The sequence below is a fragment of the Tamandua tetradactyla genome, chromosome 20 (genome assembly GCF_023851605.1).
Source record: "Tamandua tetradactyla isolate mTamTet1 chromosome 20, mTamTet1.pri, whole genome shotgun sequence".
NCBI classification, from domain to species: Eukaryota; Metazoa; Chordata; class Mammalia; order Pilosa; family Myrmecophagidae; genus Tamandua; species Tamandua tetradactyla.
The window spans coordinates 43,330,055-43,352,118 of record NC_135346.1 but is presented as its reverse complement, the minus strand read 5'-3'; the positions used below and the strand labels follow the sequence as shown (position 1 = coordinate 43,352,118).

The window sequence follows — 22,064 nt, the reverse complement described above, 5'->3', positions numbered from 1 at the left end:
TTTCACAGGTAAATGGATTTTCTCTTCCAAAAATAATGTTTTCAGTGACTATTCTCTAAAGAGCTAATTATTGTACTGTATATCTTCAAATATCACCATAACAATTATGCATGCTAGAATTAACCAATAACCAGTGGTATGCTGGTAAACATTTAACAATTGATTCTCTAGCAAAACAAAGCAAACAAAAAAGAAACAAGGCCTTAATTTAGAATGTTTGCATATCTCCAGGATACAAGTACTCCCATCTTGCTAATTTCAAGCTACCAATGAACTTGGGAACACATGCATAATGTCAGTTCTCACCAGCTACAAAGATTTCCCGATAACATTCAGAGTGGGAAAAAAAATGAAGTATGGTTTCAATTTTCCAAAATTTCTCAAGCAAAGCAAAAATCTGTTGAAAAGAGTGGTTTTAAGACTATTTTTAATACATTTAAATTCATTTGTAAGAAAACTTGCTAAATAAAACCTATTGAGAAAATTAAGGAAGCCAGAACGAGGGTTATTTAAACACTATTTTAAAAAGATTTGGTAGTTTACTTTTTAAATGAAACAACTGGCATTTCTATGTAATTGCTGGCTGAAGTCGTAGGCAAAACAACTTAGAAAGGAAATTAAAGATGGTATACACTGGATACTTATCTTGAGACACTACAAAGAAGACTCCTTACCCAGAGAAGTTCTAGCTGGGACAGCATCCTTATTGATCCAGAAAGACACCCAAGACAGGACGACAATTAGTGTGCAGGGGATGTAGGTCTGGATGGTGAAGTACCCCATTCTTCTGCTCAGGTCAAAGTAGACAGACATGACCACATAATCTCCTGGAACAGAACAAATGAAACACCATGCAAACCCTTATGAAAACAACTGGAAAACATTTTTAAATAAGCATTTATTCAACACCCATGTTCACACATATGAATTAAATGTTCTATGTTCTATTCAAGAAGTGTGCTGAGAAATTATCTTCTATCCAAGGAGGGTGAGGTGGGGGGAGAAGTAACCTGAACTGAATCCTGATCATTTTAGAAACAATATAACAAATAGAGGGAAGGAATCATTTTTTGAGCATTATGATCATATTTTCTTCTTTCCTGTGTTCTCTGACATTACTTTGTCTTTGTGTTGTTTGGTTTTGTGCTGGTTTGAAGCTGTTATGTACCCCAGAAAAGGCCATGTTCTTTTCATCCATTCCTATGGGTACAGATCTACTGTGGGTGGGACTTTTGGTTAGGTTATTTCAATTGAGGTGTGACCCACTCCATTCAAGATGAGTCATAATCCTTTTAATGGAGTTTTTATGAGGATAAAAGATAGGAAAAACACAGAGAGCTCAGAGGAAATATCCAGAGAAGTTTGTAAAGAGAGCTTAGAGAAAAAGCCCCTGGAGAGAGACCTTAGAAATAAAAACCCTGGAGTTGCTAAGAGATGCTAAGAGAGGACCCACAGAAGCTGAGAGAGGAGGCTACTGGAAATCAAGAGCTGAAAGCAATGAAACCTGGGCGCAAAGGCCCAGCAGATTCCAGTCATGTGCCTTGCTATCTGACAGAGGAAACCTGGGTGCTAGCAGCCTTTCTTCAGAGAAGGTATCATCCTGTTGATGCCTTAATTGGGACATTTTCATGGCCTTAGAACTTTACATTTGTAAACTGATAAATCCTCTTTGTAAAAGCTAACCCACTTCTGGAATATTGCATTTCAGCAGCTTTAGCAAACCAAAACAGGTAGGATGAATGGAGAATGGTGTTTCAACACTGTGCCTGTCTTATTTGCAATCATTGTAACAATTTCTGGTTGTTCATAGGATCTTTGTCCATAAAAACCAGATGGCAACATCTTGGTACTTGTCATTGACAAATGGATATTTTATACTGAATCTATAACCAAATTCCTATTTTAAGAATTCTTCTTCTGTTTTCATTGAAACATAGTTCTCCTTCACAGTTATTTCAATATATAATTGTTCATTGTCAAGTCTGACTGTCCAGTGGGACTTTAATGGCCTGAGTTCACAAACAGTGCCTATTTCAGCCCATCATGGCACCATTAGAAACTAGCATACTGCTTGACTCCAAATAGGCATTCAAAAAATGAACTAATGATGCTAAATAAATGAACAAATGAATCCATGCACTTATAAATTTTAGGCATAAAGAAAGAAGAAAATGAAGAAGCTGCATTATGGGACATTTGGGTTAAAAGGAATTTATGTGGATCATGCATACAGTATATAAATAAAAACTATTATAAGAATAAAAGAAAAATCATATAGCAATGTATGAGAACAATTTAAGTTTTTTAGAATTGTGATTTGAAAGTTGTTTTTTAAATTCCATATCTTTCATTTCAGATAATTCCAAGTGAAATTTTAGAGAATTTTAATTTTTGAAATTACAAAAGATATAATGTAAACATATCTTGAGACTTGAGACAAATATCAGCACTCTTATTCTAGATAGGAAAATCAAATGGAGAAAGAGGATTTTCTTTATTAAATGATAATACTCAGTGTACTTTTTCTCCTATTTTCCAAATCCTTAAGAGTTCTTTTGCATATTCTAAAAATTTGCTTAAACAAAATGTTACATATTATAATATTTTAAATAAATCTAGACAATTTGGAAACTTTTTTCCTCCTCAGTAAGTGAATGAGACTCTACAATTGATATTAATGATCTGACTCTTTTAAAGGTGAACATTAATTTTGCTTCAAGTTAGTAAGATAGTTATCTCAATTCAACTTTCTATTTCCCTTTTGGTTGGAGTTTAGACTTCAATGGCCTACTTATCAATTTCTACTGTAAAGTAATAACCTCTGAGCATCTTTCATCTGTGGCAGCAAATCCAAAACTCTTTTACTACTGGATTATGGATTCAAACTTGGGAACAGACTGTTTAAAAAGCAAAGCAGCTTCGCAGTGACAGCCTGATGCAGGTCTTATCTCTTGGGCCACATCACTTTTTGTATTCTGAAAAACTCTTGGGCCAAGGAGTCTATGAAATCAAATCCCTTTTAAGTGTCACATCAGTGATTCACCAAGCCCCAAAGGTTTAAACGCCAACCAAGCCAAAGGTGGTTATATCTGCCACTTCAAATTTATTCTAAATCTTTATTGATTTATCTTAACATAGGCTAGTTAGAGTCATGGCATTTTCCAGATTAGTTTGGTTCCTGTTTTGACCTCATTTAGAACATCATAGACAGAGGCTTAGATTGATGAAAGAAGATATATATTTGAAATAATACCTATTAACGTCCATCTTTTTGTGTCTGTATGTACCTCATATATCTAGTTTTGAGAAATGAAAATCAGCATCAGTAAAATATGTGGTTTCAATTATTATTCAATTCAAAAATTATTATTATTTAAAAAAACTTTTAAAAAATTTAAGCATTTATTGAGCTAGCTAGGTTCTTATTTCACACATGAAACTATCTTCTTTTAAAAACATGAAGGTTCTAAGATAGAGAGTTCTTTCCTTTCATTGAACCCTTGAAATAATAAAAGTAATTATTTTCTAGTTATCAGTAGTGAAGTCTTATGCCATGCAACACTGGGCTGAAAGGCTTGCAAATATTATCCCTAAATATCATAAAGGCTTTGTCAGGAGGGTGAAAAAACTAAGACTCAGATGTAATTTCACTTTGTTCTCTTCTCAAGATTGTTGCCTTATTCGACTCAAAGGTAGAGTCTATACTACTTCAATAAGGTCACTTTTCATGCATAATTCGTGCTTTACTCTTTTTTATATACCTTCTTATAGTTCCTTCTTTATTTAATGCAGCAAAATAAATTTGATCTCTGCTCTGCACAGAGCACTCTATTAGATGATGTAGAGGTTAAGACCCATGGGACCTTACAACTGATTCTTAATTAAATGGGTTGAACAGAAGCAAGATTATCTTTTTTTTTTCTGACTACACTCAGATAGACAGATGTGTTGAGACAATACACTAGATCTACCTTTAACAACCCTCATTGGCATTTGAATCAGATGCATAATCCCATGAGGTTGGTTTTGATCACAGATAAACAGGCAGGAGAGTTGATTGTTTGAGTTTACACATGGGAAAGTGTTTTCTGAACTCATATCTGTATCTCACCAAACACACAAAGACACATTTTAGATGGACTGAAGATACAAATTTAAGTATGAATATAAACACTACAAAGAATTTAAAAATTTAAAAAATATGTTTATAATCTTAGTGTGGAAAAGGCTCTGTTAAGCATAGCATGAAACATAAAAGGCATACAGGAAAGATAATACAGGTTACTACATAAAATCTAGGACCTCTGCATTATAAAGAATTCTGTAATAGAGATAAAGGGCAAAATACCACACCTGAAGAAAATATTTCCAACTACTAATCAAAGATTAATATCAACAATATATAAATAATTCCCAATGGTTATTGGGGAAAGAAGCCCAAATTTTTAACCAGACTAAAAGAAGAATAGAAATTCATAGGCATATGAAAAGATACTCAACTTTAGCACTGACCAATGGAATGAAATGTAAAGTAACATTATTCATTTTTAGCTATCAGATTGGCAGAAATTAACCTGATGGCAACATCTGTTGTTGGTGAGATATGGAAAACGAACACAGCCACACATCCTTGGTGGGGTATATATTGGTGTAAATTTTTTGGAAGTTCATCTGAAAGTATATAAAACACACATTTACTCCTACATTTCTAGGATAAATTCTGAAGGGGAAAAAATTGGATTTCAAATATTGCCTTTCAAATTTTTCTTAAGATTTGCTGTGCATCTAGAGGTGTGAGTATTAATACATTTGGGCAGAAGAATTGTCCCTGAACTAAGTGGATCTAGAACACTGCAGGGGAGAAAAGCAGTATTTCAAATTCAATCAGGAGCTAACTTGTATGCATTCTGCTTATATGTAGTTTCTGTATCCATCACCTTCCCACCACTTCCAGTGGTGTCTTAACCTCTCATTAACTATTCTGTAATCACATTCTACAATCTCTCAGCAACCAGGTCTTGAGAAATCTAGAGAAGAAACAAATAAATATAGTTCTTGCCATCAAGGAATCCTTAGGATAAAAAAGAAGGCACATTGTTCTAATGAAATATATACGTGTTAACTGCTCTTGCACAGGCCTATTAGATTAACTTCTGGCAAGCACATTTCTGAAAGTTCTAAGTATCACCCTCTTCACTAACCTTAAAAAGTTCCACGTTCTTCTTCAAAGAAAGTCCAAACTCCTTCACCTGGCTTTCAAGGCTATCTATAATCTGAGTTTAACTTAGATCTTTCTTTCGCATTATGCCCTTCAAGTTCTCTAAGCTCTAGATAAAGTGAAGGAAATATTTTCATTTCATGCTTCTATGCTGTTATTTTTCTGTCTCTTTATTCTTCCTGGCATTATCTCTTTTCAAGCTCATCTCCATCCTGTTTTCCCTCATTCCAGCCTTCCAACCTTCCTCTCCCCAACCGCATACAGACTTTCCACACTGTGTCTACACCTGCACTATCGAAGGTGGTAGCCACTAGACACATGTGGGTATGTAAATTTGAATGAGTTAAGATAATAATAAATCAATTCCTCAGTTGCATAAGCCACATTTCAAGTGTTTCTTTGGTTCCTGTGGGTAGAGATTACTATAGTGGGCTGTACTGTTTGTAGAATAGTTTACAACATTGCAGAACATTATGGATAGTGCTGCTCTAGACTAGTGTTTCTAGAATAAATATTCATACACGTCATTTCTCTCAAGCCCCTCAGTATATGATCCACACTGCTTAACAAAACATGATTATGGTCCATTTTGCCTTGATCCATGTTGAATGAGCCCAGCTTTGTCTCACACTATTTACAGTCTTCTACTTTATCCCAAACTTTCCACTCTCCCAAGGGGTACTGTTCTTTATTGTGTTCTGGTTTTATATATGCTGGCCCCAACTTCCAGAGTGCTCTCCCCCTCTGATCATATCACACACACGCACTTAACCACCTTCAAATCCTTCAATAATTACCCATGGAAATCAAGACGCACCAAGGTCCTTTAACTTGCTCTGTGAGTCTTTGGATGGCCTTTTCCCTGTTTACATCTCCAGCCTTACCTTAAAAAGTGTGTCTCCACTCTTCGGTTGGGGTTCCCGCTTTCCCTGAATGCCCATGTTACCTCTTGCCACAAGGCGTTTTCACATTCTGATTCCCGTGGATCAAGCTCTATTATTCCTTCTCTTTACTTAATTACTTGATTCATTCTTCAGATACCAGTTCATTTACACATCATCAGAAAAACTCTCAGTAAGATCTCATAGTATCATGTGCTAACTATTTGAAGCATGTGGTTACTATAAAGATTGGATGCACTGTCGACTATAGTTATTCCATGAGCTCCATGAGGAAAGCAGCTTTACATGTTTTGTTATGGACATCTAGCACAGAGTCTGTTACATAAAAGGAGTTCACCAATAACTTGTAGCTCATATTTCCATGAGGAAAATCCTGGAATAACTATACACCAAAAGTCTTTAAGACCAAGGCAAAGATCAACATGGACTTTTAAAAATATTAAACTGTTACTTTAGATATTATTGCATCTGGGAATATTCTTATTCGATGAATTGCTGAGCTTAATCCTCTGAGATGTGGCTAGAAGGTCACAGTAAGCTGTTAATTGTAACTCCTCGCCAAGATAGAACAAAAATAGGGAAGGGAAATCAGCTTCATTAGAGTGGCTGCTTTATACTTATTTAAGTATTGATTGGTGATTTGAACTTCTCAGCCAGATGCAATTAGTGAGAGAAGAGAACAGAGGGGCTTTGGCTCCTGAAACAGAACCATCATAGTGTTTCAAATGAAGTCTAATTGGTATGTTTTCTCTTCAGAACTTACTCTTTTCATTTCGTCTGTGATACGTTTAAACTCATGTGTTTGAAATAGCAATTGGGGAATGTATAATGAAAAATAAAAAGGGTAATATGGTCATTTCTCAGGGGTAAATCACTTTTCAAGACCCACTCTGACTTGTCCACTCAGAGGAAGTGTAGAATCACAGTGAAGGGTGAGAATTGCTTTAAGTTAGCTTCCCTAGAAGCGGAAATTGAGTCCAAGATCTTTTAAGAGTGACTTGTTGGGTTTGAGCTTACAAAGGGGAAGTGCTAGGGCTGGGGAGAAGTAAAAGTTTAGCAAGGATATGGTTCATCCTGATTTCACAGAAGGCTCTGGAATAAACTGGACAGCAGAATTAGTCCTCCCATGAAACAGTGGGGCCAGTTTTATGTACATTGTAGGTTGGGTGGGCGTGGGTGGTCCTGTGAGGTATGTCTTTGTGGCCAAAAGCAGTTTTCCAGAGAAGGGCAGTGGTGAAGCGTGCGCAGCTGACCCTCACAGCACCAGTAGGGATGGGTTCATTAGTTCAGAAAGATGATCAAGAAGGGGCCTCAAAGATACTCTAAGGGCTTCGGTGTCCGGCTGGAGGGACCCAAATTTTAGTCCTAAACAACTAACTAGTTGTTTACTTTCGGATAAGTTCTTTAATTCTCAGAGCTCCAAATCCCATAAAGAAGGGGTAATACTTGCATCTGCCTCACGGGGGTATTATAAACATAAAAGAGTTAATATATATATATATATATACTATTTTGATACAATTCCTGGCAGATAGTAAAACATAATTGTAATATATAAAATATAATTGTAATATTATATAATAACACCATTCTGGTACATAAGAAGTGTAGAATAAATGTTAATAAATATTAAAAGAGAATTCATGTTGGAAAGTTATTAGAATTCATCTAACTGTATCATTCTAAAGAGTAAGCAGTTGAGACCCACCAGGAAAAGAAGGGTATTTTGTCCAAGGAGACAGAGCTACCTAATAGTGGGCACATGATTCGTACTTCCCAAACCAGGACTCCTTCTGTAGTAAACAGCCTCTTCATTTTGAGTCCATGATCAGGGTCATGGACATAAAGGACAAAACAGTTTAAAGTGAAACAATTTTTGAAAGTGGTTAATAAAGAAAATTTGCTTAGAAAACTGGGGATTCCAACCACAAAGAGAAAATATGCTTTCATTTGCTCTTGATCTTTAGATAATGGACATATTACCTTCAGAAAGTGGAAACTCATTTGTCTGGAAAACCAGCCTGTCTGGCTCAACAAACACAGTAGAATTCACTTTTTGGAGAACAGCTTTAGATGAAAAGAAGCTCAACATTCTCACAGCTTTCAGAGATGTGTGTTTTTCCTAGGTTCACTTGGTGAAGTATTTGCTAATGTTTCAGTTCTCTGCACTCGTTTATTAGACATTTCTCATCTTTAGTGCAATAGCTTCTTACTCTGCAAAAAAAGCAACTCCAGATCCTTAGACCAAGCCTTTGGTCTATTAAGAAAAGCAGCTTTTTGTAGTACTATTCATTATTCTGCATCCATCATCAGATTCCAGATCTGCAGCAAAGGAATTTACCTTGGGATCTATATGAATAAAATAACTCTCTCTCAGAAATCCAAAGCTGAAGATACAAATGAATATATTTGCCATTTGGATCCATCCAGGGGAGTGAACTTTCTTGGCATAATTAAGTCTAATTCCTACAGACATCTGATGAGTTACTAAAACAGGTTTTACGTAAGTGCAGAGTAATTCACAGTAGCATAAAATATACAGGAATTAAGCCCCAGGATTCAAGTTCTACAGATACCATTAGCAAGGTGGAGAGACTTGGTTAAGTAGTTTAAATTCCCCAAATAAAATAGGGATAAGCACATCTATTGCTAAGGGTATTGGGAGAACCAAATGGACCCATGGTAGGGAAAGTGTTTTGTAGTTTTTCAAATACCATGTGTAGATGAGTTGGCACATTTACGTTCCTGAGGACAGGTGTGTCACAAAATACCTTCTACGAAATGGTAGGTAAGCTCCTTACTGAGTTATATTTCTTGGCCCTTGTTAAAAGACCACTTCCAACCTTCCCTAATACCACTAAAGTAATCAACCTTGCCCTTTGTTTATACAGCATCAATGTATACCACATCCATGTAAACTGTTAACATTCGCTAATCATTTTAATATTGCTCACGGACTTATGTCAATGAAAGTATGCTGTCCTTTGTTCAACTCAGACTCTGCAATGTAGCCAAATTGGGTATCAAAATGATTACTTTTTTCAATATTTTATTGAGAAATCATCACACATATACAGTCCATACATGGTATACAGTCAATGGCTCACAATTTCATCACTTGCTTGTATGTTCATCACCATGATCATTTTTAGAACATTTGCTTCACTCCAGAAAAAGGAATAAAAAGGAAAAAAGAGAAAAACTCATACATACCATACCCCTTACCCTCCCACTCATTGACCACTAATATTTCAACCTACCCAATTTTGTTTTACTCTTTATCCCGCCCTACTATTTATTTATTTATTTATTCTTATTTTTTTACTCATCTGTCCATACTCTGGATAAAAGGAGCACCAGAGGCAAGGTTTTCACAATTGCATGGTCTCATTGTAAAAACTATGTCAGTATACAATAGTTTTCAAGAATCAAATCTACTGGAACACAGCTCAATAGCTTCAGGTACTTCTCTCCAACCACTCCAATACATCATAAACTAAAAAGGAATACTTTATAATGCATAAGAATAACCTCCAGGATAACCTCTCAACTTTTTTGAAATCTCTCAGCCACTGACACTTTATTTTGTCTCATTTCTTTCTTCCCCCATTTGGTCAAAAAGGTTTTCTCAATCCCATGATTCTGGGTCCTGGCTCATCCTGGGAGTTCTATCCCAGGTTGCCAGGGAGACTTACACAGAGGGGAAGGCAGTAATTTCACCTGCCAACCTGACTTAGAGAGAAACCAAGTATGAGCAACAAAAGACTGGGCATAATTATGAGTAGACTCAGATTCTCCTTTGCAGGAATAAGTTTCAAAGGGGAAAACTCCAAGATTGAGGGCTCAGCTTGTTGAATTAGTTGTTCTCAATGCTTGCAAGAAAACCAGGAATTCCCCAAATGGAGAAACTGAATATTTCCTCCTTTTTCTTGAGTTCCCCCAAAAGGATTTTGCAAATACTTTTTTATTTTCTGCCCAAATTACTCTGGGATATATTGAAGCATCACACTAACCCATACAAACCAACAAGATTTCATGCCTTATTCAAGATACCATGCATTTATGGTGTTCAACTAAACTGACCATACAAGTTAAATTAGGTAATGTGCTACCCAAAATATAAATTTTGCATCAACTAAACCTCTTTCCTTTTGGTCTGACACAAAGTTTAAGTTTTAAAATATGGACCGTATAATTCTTTACCCTGTATTCTGATTTAACTTAGTCCTATCCAGATCGGCTTCATTCATATCTCTAGTTGAAGTCTGATCACTTTTTCAACTTTTTAAATAGTTGCTGTAGGGGACAATGCTGACTTTCATAGTTTCAGAGCTCTAACTCTGAGTCTCAGGTGTCGCATAAATACCTGAAGTTTTTGCAGACGACCAGGTTATATACAAACCACTCAGTATCTCAGAATTTAGACATGACAGTTATAACTCCTGAGTATACATGACTGCTATAAGAGCTTATAATCTAAGACCCTTTACAATAGGCCCCAACCTGACAACCCATGCTCTTGACTTCAATTCTCTCAACATGATTTTGTAATCAAAGTTAAAAAAAAAACACACTATTTTATGTGTAGTTACTCCTTGCTTTAGAGTATGATTATGAAACCAACGGATCTCCTAAATTGCCTCTTTCAGAAGCCCCATTTCTGGAGAGATTTAATAATGTGAAATCATATTCCACTTGCAGCACTCTGTGCTCTAAGTCATTCACTAGAGATATCTTCAGCAATTCAACAGAGAGACGCCAATAAAAAATATATATAACAGTACAGTGTTAATTCTAGGAAGAAAATTAAACCAATTGAATAGAGAAAATGTTACCTACAGGAGTGTCAATGAACATCTGAGAAATCCGGATAAAGTCATTTACCTCCAATCAAACACTCACATTTAACTGAGGAAGGACTCTATGCTCCATGGAGGTAGAGATTATCATTGGTATGTCACATTTGTGATCCACTTGCTATTTTGGCATAGAAATGATGAAGCTGCACTTCAAAGAGGAAATAGGTAGAAATGCTATTTGTGACCTGTAGAAGGGAACAAGATTTCCCAAAAGACAAAGACATGGTCCACAGATCTGTTCTGAGAAAATGAAGCATTTAGTCATGGGCAGCTACTTGTTCCATCTACTGTGATGACAGAAGTTTGTTTGGCATCCACAGATTTGTAAAAAGCCATGAATATTCATGGTCAGAACTGGGTACTTGTCACACATTGGCCAAGAACTATGTGATATTAGGAAGTTATTTTAACCAACCAGTCAGAGACTCAGTTTAATTTCTTATGGAATAGAGATGATAGAATCTTCCACTGCAACTTCACAGAGTAATTGAAATTATTGTTATAATTGCCACCATTTATGAGTACCCCGTATGTGCCAAAGACCCTCCTAGACACTTTGAATGCCATCTAGAAACCTACATTTTATTATTATTAGACAAATTTCACTGATTTGTATAGAAAATCTCCATAATTTCTAGTAACTTGCTTCTAAATACTGATATGGAAGTAGACATGTAATCAAAGTTTGACTCTAAATTCAAGGCTTGCCCATTATTTTCCACTAATTCTAATAACATATGCAATAAGTTCAGAAAGGCTGTACAAATATTTGGAAGGGCATTTTAGTCATGAAATATGGTTTAAGTTATAATTAGATGGCTAATGCCTTATATTCCAAAATAAGCATTTATGTCTTTATAGATGCTTATTCTACATATATTTACTCTTTAGGAACATTTGCTGTCTTTATACAGTACAGTACATAGTCATATTCTTTTGTCAACTTATATTTTCTTTCATTCATTTAAAAAAAATTTCTGCCAAAGTTTGAGAGATACTGGAAATGAGAATATTAGAGAAGAAGGAAAAAGGAAATGTTGGAGGAGGAAGAAGAAAAAAATTAACTGGGAGTAGTCTTAAAGCAATATTTCTAAGACTGTGTCTAATGGAGCATTGGTTCCATAAAAAACTGAAAACAATGGCTTCTTCAGTCAGGAACTTTTGATTTCCATTGCATAGCATGCTACACTAATATAGGTTCACCATGCACATTAACATAGATGTGGTTTTATAGTAGGGAAAGATGTCTGCCTTTAAGCTAGCATTCTTAAGCATATGTGAACATAGAACCCTATTTTTAGAGAACACTTGCTATAGCAACAATACAAGTATTCAGCAGAACTTATTATAATAAACACTTCTTTTTGGGAGACACAGTCTTCTCCATCTTCCCTTATTTATTCCTGACCTACTAAACAGGAAATTCTACTCTTCTAGTAACATTGGGGAGAAATATTCTACTCTCCTCTCCATTCATTTTATTAATTTCTCCTTATCTGATTGATCAACTTGGGAGACTTGCCCACCCACTTCAATGTCTCCTTACTGGATGGAACTAATAATTTATTGCTTTTGTTCTCCAATTTCTCCTCTTGATCAAATCCTTTCAATTAACCCACACAGGGGAGAGAAAGCACACTGAGTCAAGTTTCATTTTAATTTTTTGAGGCTGATCTAGAGGCTTGTCTGACTCAGTCCCTACTTGGGGTACTCAGTGGATGCCAGGAAACTATTCTGGGCAAGTACATCTGCCTTACACACACATCTCTCCCTTGTGTTGGTTAATTGAAAGGATTTAACCAAGAGGATAAATTGTAAGAACCCCATATGTGACTACAAACCAATCCTGAAAACCAATGCTGCAACAATGAAAGTATTTGAGTTCTATCTGCCCAGTTTATGAATATATCTCACACACAGTTCCAAAATCAGGAGACAAACAGATGTTATAAATGACTATTCCCAAAACCCCAAAACCTTTTCTGAAGAAACAGGCATATAACTAGAAGCACTTTATTTTCTGTTGTTGATTTTATTCTTTCGATGGGTCTTGTGTCTGAAGCCAAGCTTGATTAATCTAAACCAGGCACTGACATTTTTCTTGAAGAAAATGCTCCACAGAGGTTGAGAAACATACTGTTATCAGAATACCAAACTTTCTAAAATGGGTGTGAAAGCAGCTGGAAAAAAGAATGCTGAAATTCAGGTAACAGCAGGCAACAGTTGCAAAAGGTCAATTCAGGGAATGTTCCCCAAGACATCAAATCATTCCTAGAGATACTCTTCAAAATTATAGGTTTAAACACTTGACCTTGCTTGCTCTTTACTCTATGCCCAAGCACTCAATTTGAAAGTTTGTCCCCTCTTACCCACTCTTCCAGTAAAATTCTCTCATTCAAGGAGTTTCATATTTTTTGATATTCAAGGTTATTTTAAAGATACCTTTCAGAAAATCATTGTCAATATGAAAAAATTCTTTGTAAATTATATTATACTACATGATTATTGTTCTAACTAATTTATTGAACAAAGCAGTTTTCTAAGATCTTGACTTACTTTTTAGAGATGATTATAAAAATTTTAGAGATATTACTCAAACTTATTTGAGTAAGGAAATTTTTTTTGTTGGAAAGAACACTGAGCTCTAAGTCAGCAGACAGGTTTCATAATTTTTGCCTGACAGTGATAATTTTGTGTGACCTTGTGTGTAAATCCCTTATCTTCTCTGGTTGTCTTTTTCATTTCACTACAGACTATAACTAATTAAATGACATAATACATCTAGCACAAACATTTTGAAAAATGTTAAGTATGCCTTGCATATTAAAAACACTACTGTTAATGTTGTTATTTAAATATGCGTGTTTGAAAAATATGTTCAAATTTCAGCATGAAGAGTCAGAAAATTTACATGCAAAAAAGGAACAGGACATTCAACCCCCCCAAAATTAATTAATCCCAGCTATTACTTAGTTTGCCATTCATTAACAATAATACCTTGCATCAATAGCTTAAATTCTCTGGTCTCAGTTTCTTTACATGGAAAAAATGGGGAAAATAACTACCATTGTCTCACAGGGCTGTGATGAAGATTAAATTAAATGACTCCAGAAGATTATTTGGAATAGAGACTGTGCCATATATTAATAAATGTTACTGATTATTATTACGATTATATTCAAAATTTAGTCCCATTTTTTCCTTCTCCACCTTTAAACCTAATGATTCTGCAGCTGTGCAAGAACATAATCAGTGTTCCCCACTCTTGCAGTGCAATGCCTACCTGAGGTCAATGTCAATAAAACAGCACAATCCATCCTCATTCTGCCCCTGAGAAGGCTCCATTAGAAGAAAGAAATTGTCAATCAACCACAGTTGAGCCAGGGTATAGGAAGGTTCGCTAAAAGAGGGCAGTGGTCTCGTATTCTGACTGATTCTTTGTAGACTTAAGTGTCCTTCCCAGGACTGGCAAAACAACATCTTTCCTGTCTCTACTCAACTATTACCCACAATTGCCTCCTTCTATCCATTCAAAAGAATTTATCATGACATCACTGTGAGATACAATAAAATAATGTGAAGACTAAGAAAAGCATTAACCACATACTTTTCAGATTATATCTGTGATTTAGACATCTTTGTTTTTGATTTTTATATTGAAGAATTAATTGTCATGTCAACCTGTTTCTTGCATGGATTGTTGTGTTCCCTTCATTTTAAAGAAAGACAGACTAGAGCAGGGACCTATTGTCAGATATTATCTTCCGCAGGAAAATGAGGATTGTTTTTGTGAGCAGAATACCCAGATTCTGGAGTGACGTCATCAACATGGTGATGTAAGACATCCCTGGAAAAGTCTTTCTTCATAATCAAATAATAAAAGGACAAACCCCACTTGCTTAGAACTATGGAGGATGAAAGGGACTGGGAAGTAACTCCACAAATGTGGAAACAAAAAGAAAAAGTAAAACGATCTTCCAGTTCAAACAGGAAATTTCTGTCTCAGACCCACCAGTCTGGATCCCTCTTCCTCACTTAGTCCCATGCAGCATGGGTGTCACAGAGAGGCAGCATGGCCCACGTCCCTCCAGCCCTGGATACAGACTATGGAGCCCCTCAGAGCAGTGAGTTGTATCCCACACATATCCAGGCACAGGGATCCAAGTCAACAGAGACCCAGTGAGGCACATAAGCCACTAAGTCAGGCTGCATACAAAAGAGTTGCCAGTGGGAAAAATACAAGAGAGAGATTGAGGCAGACCTGTTGCTAAGAGGTGTGCACACTCAATCCAGTTTCTGTTGGCTGGACCACCAAAACATAAACAAACATTTCTGGAATGACCTACTTTTCTGGATTGATCCCATCTGGCCCCTCAGGCAGGATAGCCAAATGGGGAAGAAACTAGAAGCAGAAAAGCCTCAAGAGAATAAAAAGTGGGGAGGTAGGGGATTAAATTAAATGTGGGAAGAGCATAATTGGTGCCAAAACAGAGAACTATAAGAAAAATGGGGCACTGAGTGAGGGAGAAAATTTAAACAAATCATAGAAGTTGGAAATAAACGTCTGCACAAAAACAACAGATTGAGATTTCTGGAGAAGAGTCTGAAGAAAGGAAGCTCTCTCTTGCTCTGCAGGAGGTGAGACAATTGCATACAAAATGCAATCTTGAAAATTGTACCACAGGGCAAGAATCAGATGAAGAGCTGAGAATATCTGAAGAGTTAAACACAGACTATTCTAAAGATCTAGAATAAGTTAGATCAAGCATCAAAGAAGCCTAAACACAAAGCCAATCAATAACACCTTAGACAAGACTGAGGGACCTTCAGAGCAAACCAGTCAAGGGAATGAGATGCCTAGACAGAAAAAATTACAAACCATACTAACAAACAGGAAGATATGGCTCAGTCGGGAGAACACAATCAAACTTTAAAAGAGCCTCAGAAGTTATTAGTCATTACTAATAAGTAATCAAAAATGTTCAAACAAATATTCTAAATCAATTCAAGAAGATGAAGGAAAATATACAGAAACAGATAAAGGGTATTAAGAAGACAAGTTGTGTGCATAAAGAAGAATTTGAAAATATGAAAAGAAACTTTGCAGAAATTATGGGAATGAAAGGCACAATAGCAGAGACTAAAAATATACTAAAGGCACACAAGTAGATTTGAATAGGGAGAAGGAAGAATTAGCAAGGTAGATGACAGGATGATAGAAATTGCTCAGTCAGGAGGGCAGATAAAGAATAGAAAAAAATTGAGAAGTTTCTCAGGGATTTGAGTGACAGAATGCAACACCCAAATAAATGTGAAGAGTATTTCAGGAGGAGAAGAGAAAGGAAAACTGGAAGAAAGTAAATTTGAAGAAATAATGGCCCCAAACTTCCCAACTCTTCTGAAAGACATAAGATTACATGGCAAATAAGTACAACATACTCCAAACAGAATAAATCCTAATAGACCTACTGAGAAACTTGGAGCAGTTAGAAGGAAAATCCTGAAATTGTGGAATTTTAACTCATATCGAACTCTGAAATCTGTTCCATAACTAGTTGTTGTGGTATGTTTTAAACTGTGTTTGTGTATATATGTTACTTTTCACACACACACAAAAGAAATCCAGCAGGTCAAATGCTGAAAATGAAAGAATTCTGAAAGCAACATGAGAACTGTAATTCGTCACATATAAGAGATCCTCAATGAGAATAAGTGTCAATTTCTCATTGGAAACTACGGAGGCCAGAAGGCAGTGTTATGATATATTTAAGGTACCAAAAGACAAAAACTGCCTTCTAAAAGTTTTTTAACTGGCAAAACTGTCAGTATAAATGAGAGGGGGAAATTTAAAAGTATTCACAGAGAATGTGAAATTGGGAGAGTTTCTCAACAAGAGACCTGACATACAAGAATTACTAATGGTTGGAGGCTTCAATATACCATTCTCATCAACATATAGAACATCTAGATGAAGGTCAATAAGGAAAAGAGAACCTGAATTATATGATAATTGAACTAGACCCAACAGACACATACAGAACACTGAATCCCCAAATAGCAGGATAGACACTATTTTCAAGAGCAGATGGATCATTCTCCAGGATAGCACACGTTAGGTCACAAAACAAGTCTTAACACATTTAGAAATATTGAAAACATACAAAGCACCTTCTCTGACAATAATGGAATGAAACTGGAAATCAACAACAGTTGGAGAACTGAAAAATCCAAAAAGTTAAATATCACTCTCTTAAACAATCAGTGGGTCAAAGAAGAAATTGCAAAGAAAATCAGTATGTATCTTGAGATGCAAAAACCCAGAATCCAAGATATCAAAACCCAGGATGCAGCAAAGCCAGTGCTGAGAGGGAAATTTATAGCTCTAAATGTTTACATTAAAAAAAGAAGAAAGAACTAAAATCAAAGACTTATTGCACACCCAGAGGAACTAGAAAAAGAACAGCAAACTAACCCCAAAGCAGGCAGAAGGAAAGAAATAAAGATTAGACCAAGAAGAAATGAAATTTAGATGTAAAAAACTACAGATAATTAATGAAACCAAAAGTTGGCTCTTTGAAAAGATCAATTAAAATGACAAACCCTTAGAGAAAATGGCAAACTAAAAATAAAGATGACAAAAGTAAATAAAATTAGAAATGAGAGGGGCACATTTACTACTGATCCTCCGGAAATAAAAAGGAACATAGAATAACATGAACAACTGTGTACCAACAAATTAGATAATTTAGATGAAATGCACAAATTCTTCAAAACACATGAAGAGCCTACACTGATGCTACAAGAAATAGAAGAAACAAGAAAAATTATGAGCTAAAACTTCTCAACAAAGAAAAGCCCATGACCAGAGGACTTCATAGGTGAAATCTACCAATCACTCCAAAAAAAATTAATACCAATCCTGCTCAAATTCTTCCAAAACATTATAGAGGAAGGAACACTACCTAACTCATTCTATAAGGCCAAAATCACTCTAATACCCAACCCAGATAAAAACCCTACAAATTCTGGAATCTGTCCTGTAACTTCTTGTTGAAGAGTGCTTTGAAAACTATTTCTTTTTTAGTTGTTTGCTTTGTATATATGTTATACTATACAATAAAAAAGTTAAACAAAAAGCAATTACAGATACATTTTTTTCATGAATATAGATGCTAAAATCCTGGACAAAATATGTGGAAATTGAATCCAACATCAAATAAAAATATATATACACCTTAATGAAGTGAGTTTTATCCAAGGTATGCAAGGATGGTTCATCATGCAAAGATCAATCAATGTGATATATGACATTAACAAAATGAAGGGAGGAAAAAAACACCATCTCAATAGATGCAGGAAAGGAATTTGACAAAATCCAGCATCCTTTCTTTATTAACACATAGAAAAATAAAAGTAGAAGGAAACTTCCTTAATGTAAGAAAGAGCATATATGAAAAGATATACAGCTAAAATCATAGTCAATGGTGAAAGACTGAAAGCTTTCCCTCTAAGATCTTGAAAAGAACAAGTATGCCCACTGTTACCACTAGTTTTCTTTTTTGTGCATGTGAAAAATAACATATATGCAAAAACACAATTTAAAGCATACCACAACAATTAGTTATGGAACCGATTTCAGAGTTTGGTATGGGTTAAAATTCCACAATTTCTGGTTTTTCCTTTTAGCTGCTCTAAGACATTGGAGACTAAAAGAAATATCAATATAATGATTCAGAAGTCACACTCATTTGTTAAATCCTATCTTTTCTGTTATAAATCCACCTTCTCCTTTAAACTTTTCCCAAACTTTAGGGATAATTGGGCTATGCCTATTCTAACTTTTTCACATTAGAAAGGGCTGTTGATACTTTGGGATAGTGCGACGGAATTCATTAATGTTCTGGAGAGGCTAGCCCCTCTGAAATTCAGGACTTATCTGGCCTAAGAACCCTTCTGTAGGTTGCAGGTTTCTGGAATGTAATACTAGTACGAGGAAACTTTGCAGACTCTCAGATAGAAGGCCTAAATGTTCTCTGGGATTTATGGTTGTGGTTGTGATTTGGCCTAGGTATTCTTTAGGTGGGAATGGTTTTGGTTGGGGTTTGGCAAACCATGATAAACAGCAATATCTAGCTGAAGTTTGCATAAGAGTAGCCTTCAGAATAGCTTCTTGATGGTATTTGAAGCCTCTCAGCCACTGAAGCCTTATTTGCTGGACTTGTCACTGCTGTTTTTCAATACTGTACTGGAATCTTAACCAGAGAAATTAGACAAGAAAAATAAATAAAATTCATCCAAATTGGAACAAAAGAAGTAAATTTTCACTATTTCCATATGACATGATCTTATATCCAGAAACCCAGGGGCTGGGTTGGGTGTAGAAAATGAGGGGCTCATATTTAATTTGTACAAAATTTCTATTTGGGTTGAATGTAAAGTTTTGGAAATGGTTGGTGGTGATGTAGAACATCTTTGTGAGTTTAATTAACAACACTGAATTATATATGTGAAAGTGGCTAAAAGGCAAAATTTTAGGTTATATATACATTATTACAATAAAAATTTAAAAATAAAGCATAGGACTGTATAACACAGTGAATCCTATTGAAAGGGTTACTACAGTTCATAGAGAAAGTATATAGAAATTGTTTCATGACTTGTAACAAATGTACCACACTAATACTAGGTGTTAATAATAGGGTGGTTTACAGGAAAAAAATATGCCTAATGTAAACTATGAGTTATAGTTAATAGTACAATTTTAATATTCTTTCATCAATTGTAACTAACATACCACTAATTGAAAGGGTCAACAATAGGGGGCATATGAGAATACTGCATCTTTTGCATGATTTTTCTGTAAACCTACCACTTTTCTAATTAAGGGAATTTAATAAATAAATAAAATTAAAATTTCACTTCCTAGGCTGCAATAGTTATATTGGAAAATGCAGACATAGAACATTTCCATCATTGCAGAAAGTTCTTTTGATCAGTGCTGTTCCAGATGTTTCACAGCTAGAAATTGGCCCTGCCAGAATTCAAACCCAAGATAGTGAGCTTTGAAGGTGGCATATATTCTACCACATCCCTTGCTTTTTTCTTTCCTCATTCTCCTAAGAAACAGGGACTGGAGCAATGATTCAAAATGTTGACTGCACATTTTCAAAAGAATTCTGATGTCAGAGTCCTGGCCCAAGAAATTCTGGTTTAATTGGTCTGGGACTGGGAAGGCATGAGGGTTTGTGGGTGTTTTTTTAATTCCTATGTGTAGCCAGGATTGAGAACAGCCAGATGAGAAGGACCACACACTCAGGATCGTGAAGGGAGCTGGTTCCTCTGCTGTGAAAATGCTGTTCCTTGTAGACCAGGAAAGGGAATTTTCCCTTCTAGAAGTCTCCAGCTCCTAACAGACTCCAGTTTTATTTCTGAAGAAAGATCTTTCTCACACACTTCCTACTTGATGGGAGACACAGTAGAGAGCTTTGCTTTTAGAAAAGCTTTGGTCATATTATCACAAGAGGAGGAGATGCAGATGTAAGAACACAGAGGTGAAGTGAAAGACTTGTAGTCCTGAGTGTGAATTTCATCGTAAAAAATAAAGGATATATCTCCTAGCTCAGTCTATGAAAAAGGATAGAAAGAGTGACCAATTCAGTAGTAATCAGCACCCCCAGCACCCAAATTATGATCTTTAAATCCATTTCTAATGAAAAGAAGTCAGGGCTCTAAGGAGAAATGTTGATTCCAAGTCTGGGGCAGGAAATTTACAAGTTGAGACCAGAACAAGCTTGCCATCCAGAAAAGAAAAGAAAAAGACAAACTTATTTGTTACCTTTAGAGAATGTTGGGAGAAACCAAATCATTATTTTGAAAGCTGTCAAATAAAAGGAAAGAATAAAGCCCTTACACTTTCTGGTATGAATCATAGTTAAAGTAACCAAATAGTTGATAAGGGGAAGCATCTTCTCACAGACATATTCCAGCTAACAAACAAAGGCAGATGTCAGCATAACACCATTTTGCAACCTCTAATGGAAGAATGGATCTAGGCAATGAACATCAATGGCTGCTAACATCACAAGAAAGGGACAAGCAAACACCATGTACCTTCAAACAGAAGTACAAATCAACCATGAGGAAGTAGTGTAAAGCAATAAATAAATAAATAAATAAATAAATAAATAAATAAAGCTTTGAGATCTAACTACTAATTTACAGGGAGCATATTGGGGAGAGTAACATGGATATTACCACTTGGGCATGCAATAAGCAAAATCCAGATCGTAGGAAGCTACAGAATAAACAACCCAGTTTCTTCAACAAATAAATAGCAAAGGAAAAGAAAGGAGGAGGGGTGACCTAGAGAGACTTAGAGAGATCTGAGAGTTTATCAACCAACTGCAATATATAAGCTTTATTTGGATCCTGATTTTAACCAACTGTAAAGAAAACATTAGTCAGAAAACCAATTATATCTGAATACTGATTGGATATTTGCTAATATGAAGGAGGAATTACTACAAATTTTATTAAGGCTTACGATGGTTAAAAAAACTATTTTTGGAGTTATATGAAATATTTGCCAAATAAACTATTTGATGTCTAGAATTTAATCTGGGATGGGGAAGAAAGGAGTAGGGTATTTATAGGTAGAACAAGACTGGCTAAGAATTGGTGATTGTGGAAACTGGGTAATGGGTACTAGGTTGATTGTAGCGTATGCTCTGCTCTTATGTGTGCTTGAAGTTTATAATAAAAAGAGAATAAGAAGGAAAAATGAAGTCTTCTGGGAGCAAATGCTCTGAGGGAAGGATCACATGATCCAAAGAAATATAGGCTTCTGCCCCACTTCTGGATTCTGCTATTTCAGGATTTGATATAAGGAATCATCACAGACCGTCTAAATCCTTTTTAGAGTTGGCACATGCTTTGTTTTCACAGATGGTATTCAGTGTCTAATCAGCATCAAGAACAATGGCATGATGCTCAACAAAAAAATTGTCTCTGCCCTCATTTTATAGGGACTTTTCAGAGCTTGCATGACTAAATTAGAATTTGGATTTGATCTTACATTTTCAGAGC

General features: G+C 35.6%; 1 protein-coding gene across 5 annotated transcripts in view; it reads right to left on the bottom strand.

The window, feature by feature from the left end:
* The window catches only part of GABRG2 (gamma-aminobutyric acid type A receptor subunit gamma2), a 117,874-nt gene that overhangs the window by 9,497 nt on the left and 86,313 nt on the right, over positions 1-22,064 (bottom strand). For 3 of the 5 annotated variants that reach the window (XM_077138092.1, XM_077138093.1, XM_077138094.1), the window contains exon 7: positions 675-827. In XM_077138092.1, coding sequence (XP_076994207.1) covers positions 675-827 — 153 coding nt within the window. The remainder of the gene's footprint in view (positions 1-674; positions 828-22,064) is intronic. The other 2 variants (XM_077138095.1, XM_077138096.1) reach the window with 1 other exon arrangement.